The 17,589-nt window shown below is 42.4% G+C and overlaps 2 protein-coding genes across 2 annotated transcripts; one reads left to right on the top strand and one right to left on the bottom strand.

Moving 5' to 3' along the window:
• Positions 1–1,598: 1,598 nt before the first annotated feature.
• LOC149731636 (protein Wnt-6-like) lies at positions 1,599–12,845 on the top strand. The gene is made up of 6 exons (XM_089884530.1): positions 1,599–4,233; positions 7,242–7,356; positions 7,504–7,615; positions 10,089–10,228; positions 10,401–10,607; positions 11,648–12,845. Exons 1-6 carry the CDS (start codon positions 3,605–3,607, stop codon positions 12,269–12,271), a joined length of 1,827 nt encoding a protein of 608 aa, XP_089740656.1. The 5' UTR covers positions 1,599–3,604; the 3' UTR covers positions 12,272–12,845.
• Positions 12,846–12,969: 124 nt separating this feature from the next.
• LOC149731635 (uridylate-specific endoribonuclease A-like) lies at positions 12,970–17,314 on the bottom strand. The gene is made up of 12 exons (XM_089884550.1): positions 17,176–17,314; positions 15,530–16,125; positions 15,340–15,466; positions 15,150–15,281; positions 14,850–15,004; positions 14,539–14,686; positions 14,224–14,326; positions 14,001–14,097; positions 13,685–13,784; positions 13,412–13,538; positions 13,225–13,355; positions 12,970–13,145 (listed from the first exon to the last, which is right to left on the bottom strand). The coding sequence occupies exons 2-12, from the start codon at positions 15,642–15,644 to the stop codon at positions 13,019–13,021; spliced, it is 1,362 nt and encodes a 453-aa protein (XP_089740676.1). The 5' UTR covers positions 15,645–16,125; positions 17,176–17,314; the 3' UTR covers positions 12,970–13,018.
• Positions 17,315–17,589: the final 275 nt, after the last annotated feature.

Raw genomic sequence — 17,589 nt, 5'->3', positions numbered from 1 at the left:
CGATAAAACAGAATGAAAAGGCGTCCCATCTTGCCCCATCCAACTATATCCGACAATTTTTAGTAGCAAATAAATTAAAATCGAGCGAATCACATAGTAACACGAGCACAGGATGGACCCCTAGGCGGACATCTACAATTCTAGATTGGCGAAACATCATACTGCGCCAAATAATTATCTCGCTTCGGGCCTTCTGCTAAGCTGGGTAAGTCGATTTCGATCGCTTTCAACTGCCGATTATGAAAATAGAGTTAAATTAGAGGATTGTTTATAAGTTTGCCGTTTGCATGTACACCGCTTGTCGTCTTCGTGTCGCTCGACGAGCACAAAATTTGAAGTTTAGGAAGGACAATTTGTACGTACTCCGATGTATATTTGCTGATTAATTCTTGTTGTTTTCGCATTGCTGTTTCATAAAGCGCAAACGGGGAGTTTTTTTCTGCGGGTTGGTGCGTAATCGATTTATCGCCCTTGTAGCTAAGATTTCAAAGTGATGTCGGAAGCGCAAATCCACCGACAACAAACTATCGGCTCGCCGTAGCTGTGGGCCATACCTGGCGGTTGAGTGTTTGAGTGTTGGCATATATTGCGAAATGTTAGCCATCGCTGGTATGCGAAGATATTGCGTCTCATAACGATCTTCGGTGTGCATTGACGAAGAGCGCTTTTATTTTCGACGGGTTATCAGGGAAACGGGAATTTCAAGTACCTGTTCCTGTTTTTACGGCCGGGCATATAAGTACTCCGCCCTCCGCATCGACCACTGACTGCTTCCTGCATGAGACCCTTCTTGCTTCGAGCTCGTGACGTCACACGCGCTGGGTTACTGAACACGATGACGCACTTGAGTACTGTTGTTGGTTACAGCCTACTATTAATACGCGGTAATCCGTTCCCGATCTCAAGCCGCCAGCACAACATGAAAATTTAATGCGAAAATTTTACAAGCTAAACCAAGAGAGGCCAATTTAAAGGTCCGTTACAAACATGAGCTGGTTGTATATACAGATATACCAAAAAATTATGTTGTATTTAGATATGATCATACGCTTGTCACATTCGATATACATGCCTAGGAATTACAGGCAGATTTCCAATGCCAACTGCGAAAACATTATACACAGTCACCTGTTGGCAACAGAGAATTTAAAATTGTTTGATTGGTTTCTCTCTTACTGTTTTGATAATACCGATACAGTCCTAAGCTCTTATGATATTATTGCGTATCCACTTCACGTAGTTGCCATAGCCGGTCAAATGCCTTCGATTAGTCGTAATATATATATATATGGTATATATATAGGTCCGTGGACTTCAATAGCACCGCTTGGTCATTATTCGCACCTATCGTAATTATATAGTATAGGTTTGGGTAAGATGATACATGTTTTCATTCTCTGTTATGTTTCGTTTGGTTGTAAACAAAGAGTGTTTACAGAATTATAACTGTAGCCCAGCGACTCTAATATTGTTTTAAACACAAATTGAGAATATTATGTTACGTGCCAACATCCATCTTGCTCCATGATATACTTTAACTTTACAGATTTTAATTACTAAAGGAAAAACGTATGAGCGTGTCTAATATAATTCTTTCTTAAATTATTATTTATAGGCGAATGCTCATTTATGATCCTGGCATGACGTTTTTTTCCGAGACGTTTGATAAATTGTTGTTTCGACACTCTTTGCTTGTTATCGTTCGTGGAAAGTGTCAGATTTGCTGCTTATTTTCTTCGTAGTGTGATAATCGCAGCTGAACCAATACACGCAAATCGAAAGTCACGATACCAGACTTTCTTCGCCCATTTTCTCTGGGTGTGGCACGTCGTAGAGAAAGTCACACGACTTCTGACGCATTCCCCTCGTTGACGACATATGTCATACTTTAAACTGGTGAAAATGTCACAAAGTTTTAAATAACAAAATGACGCTGTTGTCGGAATACGATACCCTTGTACAAGATGCCAGACACTCTCCTCCCACGTATAACTAAAACGTAGAAACAACGTCGTTTATTATTAGCCTGGTAACGTAAATAGCATCGACTGATTTCAAATTAATAGCAACCCGTGTTCGACAGTAATTTTCTCCGGAGAATCGGGTTCGAATTCCCGCAGAATTCTACAACACAAGATGTCCCAGTGGCGGCAAACGACCGAGCACGTGTCGCCCCGGTGAGATAAAATGGGCACGATCTATATCTAATTAATAGCGTTGCGGTATAACGTGACGCGTGGCAGTGTGGTCCGAGGTACTACTGCATAGTAGGGATTTAAGCTTGTGAGGTATGCAACCAAAACGTGTGTATAGCTTACACAGTAAAACGGGGTTTTGGGTTTGACTACAAGATCATGCTCCGAACAAGGAGCCCACTAGCTTCATTAAACGTATTGGTGTAAGCAAAACAACGTTGCCGCGCCTACCAAAACAGCAATTTGATACACGGTGTTTTCGCAATGCCCTAATCTCCAGTAAACGTTAGAGCCGGCCGCGGCTGCAGCAAGATCGTCGTCGTTTGATCGCTGCCGTAATTACAGGTCCACACGCGAGCAGCTTGTTTGTTTATCTCTGCATTTGCGAGCTACAGGGGCTTTAATTGGCCCGCCGAGTTTTGTCGGCAGTTTGTTATTTCAAGGCCGATCTCCGCATACGGGGATGCGCAAGCGACTGATCTATTTGATAATTGGCGGTTTCCTCGCCCCTAGTGCTGGGCAGGGGTTGGAATCGAGCAATTACGATTGCGATCGCCGCCGACCACCTATTGGGAGGCCGAGACTCGTCCGGGTATATTAGGATCAGAAACTTCACCTGTGACACTTCTGTCCATCACCTCTTTTAAGTGGCGGAGGTCATATGAAAGTTAGGGGTATTTTGAAACTACGTCAGTATCGACAATTAGGTACAACCGATGGGTCACCATAGGCGCTAGCGAAAAACTTGAAGACATTTTCGTTTTGCCGTTGGCGATTGCCGTTCTCCCATTTAAAGCTCTACCTCAGATGGCAGTGCAGAGAGTAGAGGTGATTACAAGAGGCAGCCACAGCCGAAACGATATTACTCAGTTCGTAAAATCGTGACGGATTTGATACGGATACGATCAGCATTTGTTTCTGATTGGAAAGCTATACGGCTGTTTTGATAATATGTACCTATAACCAACAGCAAAGTAAACGTCTAATTTTAACAGCAGCAGGTTGTAGGTCTGGGTTCACGAATTTTTCCAGCCACTGTCGGTAAAGTAAATCAACTCAGAAGAAAGTTCGCACTTGTAGAGGCGAGAACAACCCGGACTAGGGCGCTACTTACGCCCGAAACTGGATGGACTGAACGATAACATCGAGTTTACGAGATTTTCCCGAATTCACACCTACACCAGCGCCAGCGTCGCCACAGGACATCAGAGAAAAGGTTTGAGCACAGGGGCGCTGGACAATCTTCGAACAACTATATGAGCCAGTACTTTAAGTCAATCAGGTTCAGAAGTATCAGTTTGATCAGAAGATCAAGAACAGACCTGTGGTGATATACATATAAGGCTTGGAGAATAACTCCGTCTCTAAACTGTTGTCTTCATTTACATTAAAGAGGATAAGGATTTGGAATGACGCTGCAGAGGTCTTGTTTTGTGGATTTGTCTGAAAAACGAGATATGTCAGACGTGGGTGGCGCTACTTATGACGAAGAAGCATTATCTGTTTCGGAAATGCTAAGCAGCCACATGGACGTATCTCGAGCAACGGAACTAAGCCAGTCAATGGCAAGCGAAAGACTTTCTCCAACTGAATCGCCTATCACTGCTTGTTGCAGTGCGGACCAGACCGGAATATTTAGCTGTACATTTTGTAGAAAGCCTCTTCGGGCAGCTAACACGATCCGACGATCCAAGTTGAGATCTCGGAACCTCGACGACTGTGGCACAGCGCCACACGAAAGTACTGCTGTAACTAGTACAGACAGGAGTGACAATGAATTAGAAATGAGACTAGAGCAAAATCGGTCCAGAAATTCGGAACACTCGGAAGCGGTCACGCAAAATCACAGTGACATACCTAACTTGTCAAGCGAAAATTTATGCCGGAAACACCGACGAAATTCCATGGAGCGGGGAGTTACCAAACAATCCACGTGGCGTGTGCACCGACGAATACTTCCCGCCATTCATTCAAGCGTGACGATAGTTCTGCTTCAAGTGCTTTTGTTCTGTACAGTCAACGTCGCCGCTGTGTGGTGGTAAGTCCGTGTACTATGCATTGTATTTAGCAAGAATTATCATGTTTCGCTCCTAGGCCTGATCGACGCCTGGTTTCTTAAGTCTACATTGAAGCAGCTTTAGAAATTGGTCGCCTTGTCGAGCTACGACTTTATCGGCTGTGATTACAGCCATGTATGTCGTAAAGGTATAGTAAGCTATTACGTAACGCCAGTATGCCGAGACTTGACTGCGAGACCCACCGCGCCGTATTCTGTAAAACGATACCTATGATAGTTCAAGAACGAGACTGTGACGGGATAGCATAATGATTTCAATAGACGCAGTGACGATCAAAACCCCTTAAGATATTTCTTTGATGTCATTATAAGCTTGGTTTGACGTCACGATTCAGCTTTTTCAATTTCTATTTTGAGAACTTTAAGTCTGAATGCGACGGTCTTTGTTTTTTACGAAAGGTCTACAAGTCAAAGCGAAGCAAACCTGCCTAATAGAGACACAAGTTCGAACAAATAAAACATAAATCTGCATTGCGCCGTAAAGTTTTTGCCCGAAGCCAGACTCTGCAACATTCGAGACATTAAACGTTCAATCGTAGCATGTTCGCACGAGTTTCGTGCACGTAAAACCCAAATGTTTCCGTGATAAAATATAACCGGCTGTTGTTGTACATCTATCGGCAACAGAAGCCGCTATCAATGTAAGTTACACCAACATTGCATCATTTTATTTTGTTTTATTTCAATCACGCGATGGCTCGATCCGTGACATTTTTGCTGGGCCGAGGTGGCGAAACTCATTCGTCTTTGCTAGACACGCTTGTCCATTCAATTTTCACGCCCGGGTCGTCTAAATACTGCCCGTCGTCCATTCCTGTGCTGGCCGGGTAAATTCGGCAGAACGACAGCAGCTGTAAGAAAGCGCCCTACCGACCACCGCTTGTTTACGCTCTGACACCGGTGAAATTGCGGCCGGTAAATTCGAACTCGAATGGATAATTATCCCAGTTCTGAGGACTGAGTCAGTGCCACGAACTTAAGATCGATTTTCGCAAAATTGTACCGGTTCTGGTCGGACCGGGACAAAGAACCGTTGTTTAATTTAGAGTACAATGTGTGGTCCCAACCGCATGATTTCGCACCAAGCGTTACGTAGTCGTTTGTGTATCCATCATGGGGGATCAATTTCGCATTAGAAACGATTATGAACACGATGACGGCCTAAAGCGCTGCTACGCCAGTTTCTGTGAGTGGCCAGCATTGTACCTGTACTCCTTGAAACGAACATCGAGTACAAATTTGTATCTTAAACACAAAACAAACCCGACCTCCGACAGCGCGCGTGTGTATGGTTCCCTGCGATGCAGCTTGGCCGTTACGAAGCAGAGGGCAGTGCAACGGAGATGGTTTATCTCAGCCCGCCGGATTTGCTGTTTCGGTGACATTCACGTAAACAGTGTCTAGTCACTGCTTAAATGCGTGCCTGCCAACACGTAACTTGCGCCTTCGTAACGTGCAAGAAGCTATATTGTCTCTTCTAATTTAAATCGTATTGAAAATCCGCCGACTCAGCGCGCCGGTGATGTAAGAGGCCGTAAAAACCCCATGAAATATAAATGGAGAGGGGGAATGGGAAACATGAAACAGGTCATCCTGTTTATCTACTACCTCCCAAACAGCTACTACGTATATGCGGCTTTTGTTAAATAAACACGTACGATTTATTGCAATCTGTAAGAGTTGGTAAAGTTCTCGGGCAATGACTGTTCCGGATACATATCGCCTCTTTTACGTTTCATAAGTGACCTTTTCGATCGTCGGCCCGCAAAGGGTCACAAGCCGCTCATATTAAGCGGTTGCCTTGCCCAGATAATAAATAATTAAAACCATGTGGCGCTTTGAACAAGCCAGCGCGTGCGACGTATAAACAGCGCAACATGGTGCCACCTCAGGCAATTCGTTTTTTCCAAACAAGTGTATGATGAACCTGCGAAGGCGGCTTGCATGAACTTCGCCGGATCTATCAGACCGATTTTAAAACCGCTTTGAGTAAACGAAGGGTTTAGACCGAAGATTTAATGAAGTACAACGCCTGGGAATTAACTTTCATGGTTTCTTTATGCAAAGACTAACGAATCTACCGCGAGCTGTAAACAACAATTTATTCGTAAAGTTATATATTAAATTAAACTTCCATCGATCATAAAACTAACACGTTTGTATAATATATATTGCGTCGTCATGTTATTTGCCAGGAAATGAACATAATTACATCGCAACATAGATGATATTAAATAAGGGCAATCAAGAGGCTAAACTGTAATAATAACGAAGCTCTACCAGTATTGGCAAACGTAAAGCATCGCACAGGCTTATCTCATTTTGGCATAATCCACCTCCATACAATTCTGGCTCTTACCGGTTCACACCTGCGGCATACACAAAACCGGGACGTTGATGAATTATGCCTCGTACCGGACGAATTCGGAGACTAAATCGCCTTCAAAGACAATCAGACAGCGCCGACAGATGGATTGAATTGACGTCGTTTAAGTTGTTTATGAAACCGTGAGATGCGAACATGTACGTGATATAGCAGTGCGTGTCGGTGATCTTGGGTTTCAGCTCCGAAATCTGACATTAACAAGCGCAAACGGGCCATTCCCAGCTACTGTTTTGCCGGGCCAGTCTTTTATATGCTTATCGTTTATTAAGTGCATAGCCGTTGAGTTACAAACCAGTATTCGACCTAAGTTAAGCCGTGATAAAATGTAAACAACGGCTTTCTAAATGAGGCCTCAGGTATTCGGAGAATGCCTCGCTAATGAGCAACGACTTTATCGGGACCTACATCAAAAAACCGCTCAACACCACCGCCGTATATAGACTTCTATCTCACCCACTGGCCACATGAATTTAATTTAACCCTTTGTAGTGTGTTTCTTGTTTTCACACTTTTAGATTTTTTCGGATTAATAAAATTGGGTCGTAGCTGAATACCCACGTATTTATGTATGTTTATTAAACAGGAATCCTGGATATCGACCAACACTTATGGACAGCGAGAGAATCTGTCTTTGGGCTCAACAAATCGGAGGACCCCAGGCGGAAATGTGCGCCAACGAAATGCCTGTAGTTGAAGAGGTATAACTTTGCATTTAACCTTTAAGGAAAGTGTTTTGATACTATAAATAGTGTAGAGTGTAGGTAATACGATATTGCATATTCATTTACAATTTCTTGAGAACTATGATTTTCCCGTTACTATTTACAGAAAACGATTTTTTTCAGATTAAGAAGGGAATTCAAAGGGGTGCTTACAACTGTGCGCGGGAATTCCGCTATTCGAGATGGAACTGCTCGCAAACCCCGAAAAAATTCTACGAAAAAGCTCTTTGGCAAAGTAAGTGTAAACAGATGGCAAAATAGTTTGCGTTTGTTGAACACTTAGCATCGCATATACATCATTTAACCATTTATGTTCGGCTGTTCTACGAATTTCGCCTCACCCCATGTCCCGTGTCACCCCGACCGTCGCCAGGTTGAGTGTAAACGAATGTTCGTTTTTCGTTTTGCCGTCCATCGTCTTTGTAGTTAAAGGCGATCCGTTGGCGCTGTTTGTTTTCCGATGCTATCATACGCATGTAAATTACACGGCAACGGATCGGAACTTCATCTAGCCCGGATGACTCGCATTCCGGCACCGCATCGTTGCTTTATTTAAACTGCAAGCCAACCGCACCGCCTTGCGCAAACCGCTGCGCTGGCCAAATAAGGCGAAGTTTTCGACCCAAAACAGCGGGAACTCGACACAGAAGTTCCCGCGGGATGTACAAAACGAGATGACTTACCCGTTTGGTTTATTTGGATGTAAGACGTGACCGCATTTATCGCCAGCGATCTTGTTGCTACTATACACCCAAGCGTACACCTTGCTGGTGGTTGCTGGTAATTTAAAATATATGTCATTTCTTAATGATACACAGCTTGACTAAAAACAAGCAAAATATTATGGTTTCACCGTTGTCTCCGCCATTTTAAAATTGCTGTCTAGCTACGCGATAACTGTAAAGTGCGATAGTTTTGCACGATGTTTCCCAGGATTGAAATAAGTTTATGAAGCTGTTGGTTTCGTTCGGTCTCGGAATGTCTAATTTAATTTCTTAGACATGATTTATTGTATTTTGCCAATAATGCGTCACATCACAATAAGCTAGTCCAGAATTTCACAGTCACGCCACGTTATCACTAAGGTACGACCAGAACGACTGCTAGTTTAACCGATGGAAATTTGGAATATTTTCAGGTGGTTAGTATCCGTCTTTGAATGTACTGTTAATGGAGTACAGGCTTTACAGTATACGGATAGTTAAAAGAAATGATATGTTCTAAATTGTTGTTGTAAAGATGTCACGTAATATAGGGAGAACCACCGTGGTGGCAACACTTTAATAAAATCTGGCACTAATAATCTTGGCCGGGAAATCCAAACGTAATTAGTCGGGAACGGAAACCAAAACCACCGCAGATTGTCTCGAGTTTGCAATGCACTGCGAGCGATTCTGCGAGATTTATCGCAAATTTCACGTCGGAATATCCTGAACATGTTGTTTGTTTTCTTAACCGAGTATAACCACGGTTGGGGTAAACCTGAAAATTTTCTAAGCTCAAAAAACAACCCGATGCACTCATTGTAATCTCGGTCACATATTTTGATGTATCTGGTTTAATAAGGTAGTTGGCATAGGCTTACATTACGATAAATTTAATCAGTGTATTCCCGTCGATATTTGGGATAAGGAGTCGCCGTTTGATGTTGTCTTGAATTCCAGTTCGAGATCGAAATGTGTTGGTATATTATGCACCGCCAAACCGTAATCTCTCATTGCTAAGATTAAGCCTGCAGATACTCTAAATTATCTGATTTAATGTTAATTCTCCATACGCCGATGAGGGGTGGGGTATCATGAATTGAATCGCTAAATGGACGCGTTTACATTTTTCTGCAAAGCCGGTTTAAAGTCCCCAGGAAAGGAAACGCGATTCCGTTACAATAACAACCATGCATTGCTGTTCCGATACAGACGATTAGCATAGCTGTGTGTCATGTGTGGTTACTTACCTGCGCAAAGTTTACTCGACCTGTAGGTGGCATTTTCGCTCAATCTAAGCTGCGGTTTGCGGCCCCGGTCGTGCCGAAGCGTGAGGCATTTGGGTTGGAAAACCAGCTTTCTTTTATTAAGGAGGGTATATATTTGAAAAACACCAGTATTAGAAACTATACCGAGAATAATATATATTGGCGTATGCATACGTAATTAACCTTAATTAGAACCGTTATAGTTCTGCTGACAGACTGGGGATAGTTTTTGATTCCGCAAATACCCGGCTGTTATTAAAACATGCATCGATTAGCGTTCCGGCGAGTTACTGTTTTGTGTTCAAACAAACGAAGGAGAATGATCCATAAACCGCCCACTACAGCAGAAGGCGACGATCGTAATCCGCCTTGACGTGTAAGAGGCCGGACATCAGAACTACAGAACTGGCATCGCGCCAGCCTAACAAAATAGCAGCAACTGGCCACCACTTGACATTAGGCCATATGCGTTTGCTTACTGTAAATATATCTTTCCGCGATGAGACCTCTGGGTGCTGTCGCGTTTGCTGTGAAACAACCGAGCAGTCGCCGAGTAATTTTAATCCTCAGCAAGCTGACGCTAAGGAGGATTTTCCCGTCTTGTTTCGCGTTATAAGACGGTCGTACAGCGCCTTTGAAATTTCGGTCCTCTATTCTACGGCCTTCACTTTCGCCAATGTCTTGTCAGGTATTTCCAAACAAAGTGCGCATAATCTGACCTACGTTTTTTCTACAGCAACGAAGGAAACCAGCTACCTTCAAGCGGTGACGTCAGCAGCTATGACGTTTGCCATAACGGAGGCGTGCAGCCTTGGCAACATACCCGAATGCGGCTGTGTCAACACACGCGGACAGAAGAGGGAATACCTCAGAAGGGTATGTCACGTCATTGTGTATTTTGCACCCCCGTCGCTATGTTGCGAATAACCGTAAAGAACGGCTTCATACACAAAGTCGCTGGAAAGTCTAAGTGAATTGTTTTTGAGATACGCTTCTGTACTCACAACCAGTTTCAAAAGCTTACATCAAAGCTATTTTTTCAATACAGGAAGCCCAAAAGCGCAACTATTACATAAACGAAAGCTACCTCGACACTTTCGTTGACCAATTCGACTGGGAAGGTTGTGATGACAACGTGGACTTTGCTTACCGGAAGACAAGGCATTTTCTCAACTTCACGCGGTTTATTGGGCGGAAGAGAAAGATTAATCTTCGATTGCGAATGAGCGCTCATAATTACGAAGCCGGCCGCCTGGTAAGTTCGAATTGAAGTTGCTTAGCTATATAAAATCAACGGGAGAATTTCGCATTCTTGTTTGGTCACACATTGGCAACGTGGTTGGAATAGTATAACTGCTGCGCTGACAAATCGCGTTCCCGTCGCTTGTTTTTAGAAGAATTAAATCGTGACGTGTACCTCAACACTTCGGTCATGTTTGCAGTCGCTCGCTTATTTCTGTAACTTCGCCGAAGAATTCAGCTCATGCGGACAGCTGGTTCCTAGTAGAGACGATAACATCAAACGTCATTAAGAGGTGTCAGGTCGTAATCACCAACTCGGCATTAGCGGATATTACAGTACGCTTGCCCGTAAACAAGCAGGTTGCGGTATAATGGTAATTGGACTCCACGGAATGACTGTTTTGTTGCAAAGGATCTCATAAAGTTGGTTTATTGCGCGGTCGATTCTCCTAGGCCTGCGTTAATCAGTACATAGTAAGCCGATCCCGATTTCACGATCGCAAAATGGTCTAATGAGCTATCGTTGCGATTTATCTCAAGATCCAACCTCGCCTATATATGCTCCTAAGAGGTTGCGTTAATTTTCTCAGCGGTTGCGACCATGTAACGACTCTGCTGCGTTAAAGCGCAGATATATCTCAAAGCAATCGCAGATGTCTGTGATTTTATCAGTGAGCAAACTTTCCGGGTACGTGACGCAAAATTTCTAAGCGTGTTTATACCATTTTGTGGCTGTGCAATGTTATGAGTGAAATTGAAATTAATTAACGAACGACTGATTAACCGGCTAAGAACGTTACCTCGACATATTAATATGAATTTGGAATTTTCGCTTTACCTGCTTTATCGTGGCCTGATCGCCCGCCAGTTCCAATCTTTATCTGTATTACCATCTCACTAATGCTGCGGTTTAGCTTGGTGCACGTTCATAGCGACTAGGCGGCGGAAAAGAGAAATAAATGGTATCTGTTTTTAATGACCATGGCTCTAGATAAAAAGTAGCAGAATAAAGGTTTCTTTATGGCTATCAAATTACCAAGCATTACTTCGCAGGCGATCACTGAGAAGATGGCTGAAAAGTGCAAATGCCACGGATTCTCTGGCACGTGCACTATTCGCACTTGCTGGATGCGAATGCCAAAGTTTGACGCTGTGCGGGCGACGTTACGCCGGATGTATAACACTGCGACCAAAGTCAACCTTCAGCCCGGGACTAGGAGGCTTGTCATCGCCAGGAGACCACGGCGTCCTTCGTCTCGACACAGGAACACAGCATCTAGAAGAACGAACAAAGTAAAAAGAGGACTGCGGAAAAACATCCCGACTCGTTTTCGGTCTCGAAACCGTAAAGCCAAAAATCCTCGTCGGCGTATTCGTTTAAAGAATCGGTTGCGAAGACGCCTTTACCCCGTCGCAAGCAAGCATTTAGTCTACCACCAGCCATCGCCGAACTTCTGCCGGCGAGACAAACGTAAAGGCAGTCTAGGTACCAAAGGTCGCGTGTGCGATCCGACTCGACGGGAAGGGTATGGAAGCTGTCAGTACATGTGCTGCGGCCGCGGCTATACGACTGAGGTAGTCGAACACACAATGAAATGCAACTGTACTTTCATCTACTGCTGCACTATGACATGCGACGAATGTATAAACCGGTACACACGATACGTTTGCAGATAAGCTGTACCAAGCTTGCCATTGTGCTTGCAATCGCTACTATCCACCGTCGATACAACAGTTACATTTGCAAAGCTGTAAAATGACAAGCGGGTATCTATGGTCAACATGTGTAAAGTTTTTCACACGTGGTTACATCGTCCATCTTTTATACAACTAAACTGTAGTTGGTGAAAATAAGGGAGTTCGATTAAAGCACAAGAGAATATATGCTGCAGGCAGCTAGTTTTTGACCGATTTCAAAGACGCTCTAAAACTGTATTTAAGTCCTGGTCAACAAGGTTTTGCATTGCGCCGTACCCACATATGTTCCGAATGTCGACCTTGCAAGACGTGTTTTTCCAGGCAGCAAGCCCCCCTTCCTTGCTTTCATACAACAGCACCTTTACCACTTCGAACCCTTTTGGTCAACCTCATTTTCACCGTTCTGGTTATTTATTTTTCCTGCCGTTATTTCTATACAGCTATTTACGTACTTCTTTTTCAACGTGCGCCTATGTTTCACTTCTCTACTTATCATTTTGCCGTTGCGCATTCGTTCTGGACAGTAAACTGAAACCGTGCTTCGGAACATTTACCAATGCATATAAGTGTAGCTCCACAGTGCAGCAATATAGGCTGACTTGTATTAAAGGGACGACAAGGTGGTGTGATGGTCAGTTTTTAGGTAGCGAACACGTCAAAATAATATGTAGGACAACCTATATAATTTGGAGATTTTATTTCACCGTAGTCCACTTTTATTCATTATTAAACGAGAAAGTAAGCAGATGCTACATATTTAAGACCATCTCCTGGGTAGGTTTTTGTCCAGGTCCATGTCTGTATTGGACGACTTACAACGCTGCCACTTTCGGTACGAATATTGACCGTGCACCTAGAATGGGAAGTTGCAATAAGTAGCATACTTAACTTATTTACTAGATGCTTATGTTTCGTATAGTGTCTACACTTACTGAGCTGCTGGTCGAGTCATGTGACATAGAGTAAATAGAGCCAAATCCATCTCGGGGCTTGTACCAATCGAACTACCAGAGAGTCCCTTCATGTAACCATCCCAACTGAAGTGAACGCCGTAAAGATTTGGCTAAAACAATATTTCACTGTAATGACAATTGCAATTTTGTGATAACAAAGCTATACCTCAGTCATACCAACATAACCATAATAGTTCAGAGAAGCATCTTGTTCTCTTGAATAAAGTTCAACCCAGTTGTGGAACCCGGATACTTGGTTTGTTTTAATTTCACCAACAAAAACATGTTCGAATCTGATGGAAATGAGTCAAATTTAGGCCGAATACCGACGAAAATTTATACCGTCATGCGAACAGGTTGCATTTAACAAACACGCAAGCGCCGAAATCAAAATTTTCAAAAGCGCAGTGTGAGCAAAAAAGGAACCAGCAGAGTTTACCCGCTTGTATCCATGGCGTTGTTTTGTCGGCTGTAAAATCCGAACCACATGCGTTTTAGGTAGTCTTTGAACGTTGCAATATCAGCACATCCCGCCAAATCTGTAAAGTTAGATGGTGTTAGTTAGCGTCAGTGTTACACTGTATACAAATACTATATAACTAAGAGTTTGTTAAAATATATTAGCATAGACAATGATACTAAGTTTAAAGTTAAACTGTCTATATTGCGGAATTGGAAGTAAAAATATTTGCACAAAACATTTGCAGTTTACTCAGGTTACAAATTATTTGCTGTTAATTAAGAGGCCAACATACTCTTGGACTGCAGGAAATCGTAGAGTCGAGCTCCAACTGCAGTTTCCACGAACAAGTCAAGGAAATTGTCTTGCTCTGCTTCTTCTTGTGGTGAACTCTATTTCAAGAAACAGTGGTTAGTTGCTTTCGTAAAGTATGTGTACTAGAACGCGTAAACGAATGAGAATGCAATTGAACGTAGTTACAAAACAATACCACGCGTGTCTAATAGTTTTTAACCTACCACTTCGTCTATTCCTTCTACTTTTTGGTAGTTATCCAGAAGAGCAATAAGTGCTTGGTATGTCGGCTGTTGAAGAACAGCTGGATTGACAGCGGTGAAAAATCTGCAATAGACCTATGTATTGACACATGGATGCAACGACTTAACTTGTTTCAAATAGAAATTATAGATATACTATGCTTATTTTTAGCAAAATTGCCTGTGTGAGGATTCTTGTGTATTTCGTTGTGTGTTGTTTAGATCACGTGAAAGTGGTAGAGATGGTATAACGTTAGAATAAGGCCTGTTTATTTATCTTAAACGATCTGAACTCACGGTTCTGGAGAGTTATCGACAGTAGAGCTATCGCTGGTGGTTGCTTGTGGGTTCAATATGATATCTCCAGGTCCTGCACGGTTAACATCAAGGTCCCACATCTCCAACGATACTGCCTGAATTTCGCTATTGCTCACTGAAATTGCATCTGGGGAGAGCAATAAATTAAAAAATCGATATATTTGTGTATATCACATTTTCTCTTTGTATTTAACAGACACAGAAAAGTCCATGTGACTACACGCATGCAAATTTGGATTCGATTTACTACATATGACTGATAATGATATGATGAAAGTTATAATAGTTACTGCAGCTTCCTGTGTTTCCTCCGTCACCACCACCGCCGCTGTTACAAATACTGTTATAGTCGGAGCAGCAATCTCCATGGTTTTCGCACTGAGAGTTGCATTGGCAAGGCATACTGGAGTCGAGAAGGTCGCCGCATCGACCCGAACAAGATCCCCTGAGCACACAGAGAAATCATGCTTTAGCTAGCGGTATTCTATATCCCGCTGATTAAAACATTAAAAATTTAACCCCATATATTCGGATCGCTATACGGGATTTAGTCAAGTTACTCAGATTATACAGACTGAAAGTAGCCGTACCCGCTTCCACCTCCAGATGCACAGACGGTCGCGTAGTCAGCGCAGCAATCGTAGAAGTTCTCGCATCCAGCATTGCAATGGCATGGATCGTTCAGATTAAGAGAGTTACCGCATCGACCAGCACAAGTCGAGCTTTAAAATAGATTTGGCATTTACACAAAATCGATTTACTATTACTTAAGAATCTTACGTTGGTAAACAGGTGGAAATATAATCCGGACAACAGTCGCCGTAAGTATCGCAGTAGCTGTTGCACTCACACGTGTGCGAGTGATCCGCATAGTCGTTACATCGTCCTACGCAGGAATCACCATACCCTAAACATATATTACCCAATTAGAACCGGCAACAAATTGGATTTAAACTGAACGCAAACTTACCTTGCCCTGCTAAGGCGACGAGAAATAAAATAACAGCTATCTTCATTGTGGGTTGCTGGAGTTCTGTTTCAAGACGGCTGTGTCTCACTCCTTTATCTTGAATACAGTTCCTCATTTAGCTGGGTCAATACGAAACCATGCTGACTGCTGCGTGGTTTCCCACGGCTTCGACCTCCCATGGCTAAACAATTTATTCGACTCAGATGATTCACGAAATGTTGTAAAACACGCAAAGTTTTGTAAACTGAATGTGGCAAGAACTTTTTAAGTCAATATATTTGTGTACTGATTAGTAACTACTGGGCATATTTTCCTATTACTTCTTAAGCTCCCAATCTAAATACAAACTGACTCGTGTAATACACTTAGTTATAAAATCGGAAAATAAATCAAAATTCACGAGTCATCGTGTATTTATTTGTCAAAACAACACGTAAACCGCACATATGCAAACATACACGTTTAAAACAGTTTAAACTTTAAAAAATGCCGAAGCCACGTATCTTGAGCCTCTGTCGTTGCCATGTCCGGCCCATTCGTGTGTTTGTATTCTACGGATAACACCCCCATCTCTGCCAGGTAACTTTACGCGACACCTTTAGGAAAAGACAAACATTTATAAAAAGTAGGCACAGTTTAGTTTTGACGAATGTTGGTGAAACAAATACTGCTCTGTATTTGGAACACGTAAAACAGATGTTTTTCAACTACCTTTTCAGTTTGCGGTGACGCAATATGGTTATTGAGCACACAACTTACGTGGTACCAGGCCTTGTAATGTAGCACAGAGTAAATAAGGAAAATTCCAGTTCTGGACTCAGACCAACATAAACTCCTGACATTGGCTTCAAGCAACCCGCCCACTCGAAGTGAATGCTGTATAGACCTGACTGGGAAAAGTTTGAAATTGAAAATCTCTTGTTAATTACCAAAGAATATTTTACACGGATGGATTATATGTAAACTCAGAGTAACCAAGTTGCAAATTGCTATGCCTTACTTGTTTTATATATGCGTTTGTACTTACGTTAATGACTTTCGTGTAACCTAAGTAGTTCAGCTGTCCTGTTTTCTCCGTAATATAGAGCTGTACCCAGTTATGAAAGCCTGTTACCTTTCGTTCTTTTAACTGCCCGACAAATACATGTTCAAACCTATAAAATACCGATTACTAAAATTTTAATTGTTAATGTAGATGTGAAGTAGCAACTCATTGAATACCCACCCACAAGAATCCAACACGCCTTTCCACTTGCTGTATAACTTGAACCATATTTTATGAAGTTGCCGTTTAAAGTCGTTTAAACTATGACCATCTGCCAGACCCTTTCTGTTTAAAAACTCATAAAGTGTTCTTCCAACAGGGGTCTCAAAAATCGCGTTTAAAAATGCCACTTCTTCTCTACTCTCCTGTCTTGTAACCTGGAACAATTAATTGTGGCATTTACTCTGCACACGAACCGGTGGAATTAGGTTAACTAATAATCAGCTTGTTATAAACTATAACCCACTTGTTCCCGTTTGCCTTGCTTTTTTTCATAATTGTCCAACAGCGCTATTAGAGCTCTATAGGTCGGCTTTCCTAATAAGCTACCACTTACGCTCCCGATAAACCTACAAAGCAAAACATCGAGTCAAACATTTACCTTTTGCCGACACATGAGCATACCTTTCCGGCGCACAATCTGATGTCGCTGAGCTTGTCGTGTGACATTGTTTGTTCGTTTGAATGTCAGAAGCTGAGTTTTCATCTAGCATTGAAAGTTGACTTGATATTCTAAGCAGTTCCGAGTTGCTTACTATTCGCTCTCCTTAAAACCAAAGTCACATTATTCAGCTTGATGTAAAAATTTGCAAATATTTAAAACTGTATCCACTTACTCTGACTTAAAACAGCCGCAGCTCCAAAGAAAAATCCAAGAATAGCAACTATCAGAGACGTACTAAAATTCATTGTTTAGTCGCTTCAGTAAAAGGTCTAGTTTGCCGTTTATAAAAAGTACTAGATTGACTACTGCTGCAAAGAATGTTTTAAATTTACCGTTCTTTTAGTTAAAGAT

The sequence above is a fragment of the Ciona robusta genome, chromosome 9, assembly GCF_009617815.1.
Source record: "Ciona robusta chromosome 9, ASM961781v2".
In the NCBI taxonomy this organism is placed as follows: Eukaryota; Metazoa; Chordata; class Ascidiacea; order Phlebobranchia; family Cionidae; genus Ciona; species Ciona robusta.
This window is presented reverse-complemented; position numbering and strand designations above follow the sequence as displayed.

What these genes read in the sequence shown, in the direction of transcription:
- LOC149731635 (XM_089884550.1), bottom strand. Translation starts at nt 15,644, where the DNA reads ATGAGGAACTGTATTCAAGATAAAGGAGTGAGACACAGCCGTCTTGAA. An exon ending in GCATCTGGAGGTGGAAGCGG is followed by an intron (nt 15,005 to 15,149) that starts GTACGGCTACTT and finishes CTGTGTGCTCAG; the next exon opens with GGGATCTTGTTCGGGTCGAT. An exon ending in TAGAAGGAATAGACGAAGTG is followed by an intron (nt 14,098 to 14,223) that starts GTAGGTTAAAAA and finishes TTCTTGAAATAG; the next exon opens with AGTTCACCACAAGAAGAAGC.
- LOC149731636 (XM_089884530.1), top strand. Translation starts at nt 3,605, where the DNA reads ATGACGCTGCAGAGGTCTTGTTTTGTGGATTTGTCTGAAAAACGAGAT. An exon ending in AACGTCGCCGCTGTGTGGTG is followed by an intron (nt 4,234 to 7,241) that starts GTAAGTCCGTGT and finishes TTTATTAAACAG; the next exon opens with GAATCCTGGATATCGACCAA. An exon ending in ATTACGAAGCCGGCCGCCTG is followed by an intron (nt 10,608 to 11,647) that starts GTAAGTTCGAAT and finishes ATTACTTCGCAG; the next exon opens with GCGATCACTGAGAAGATGGC.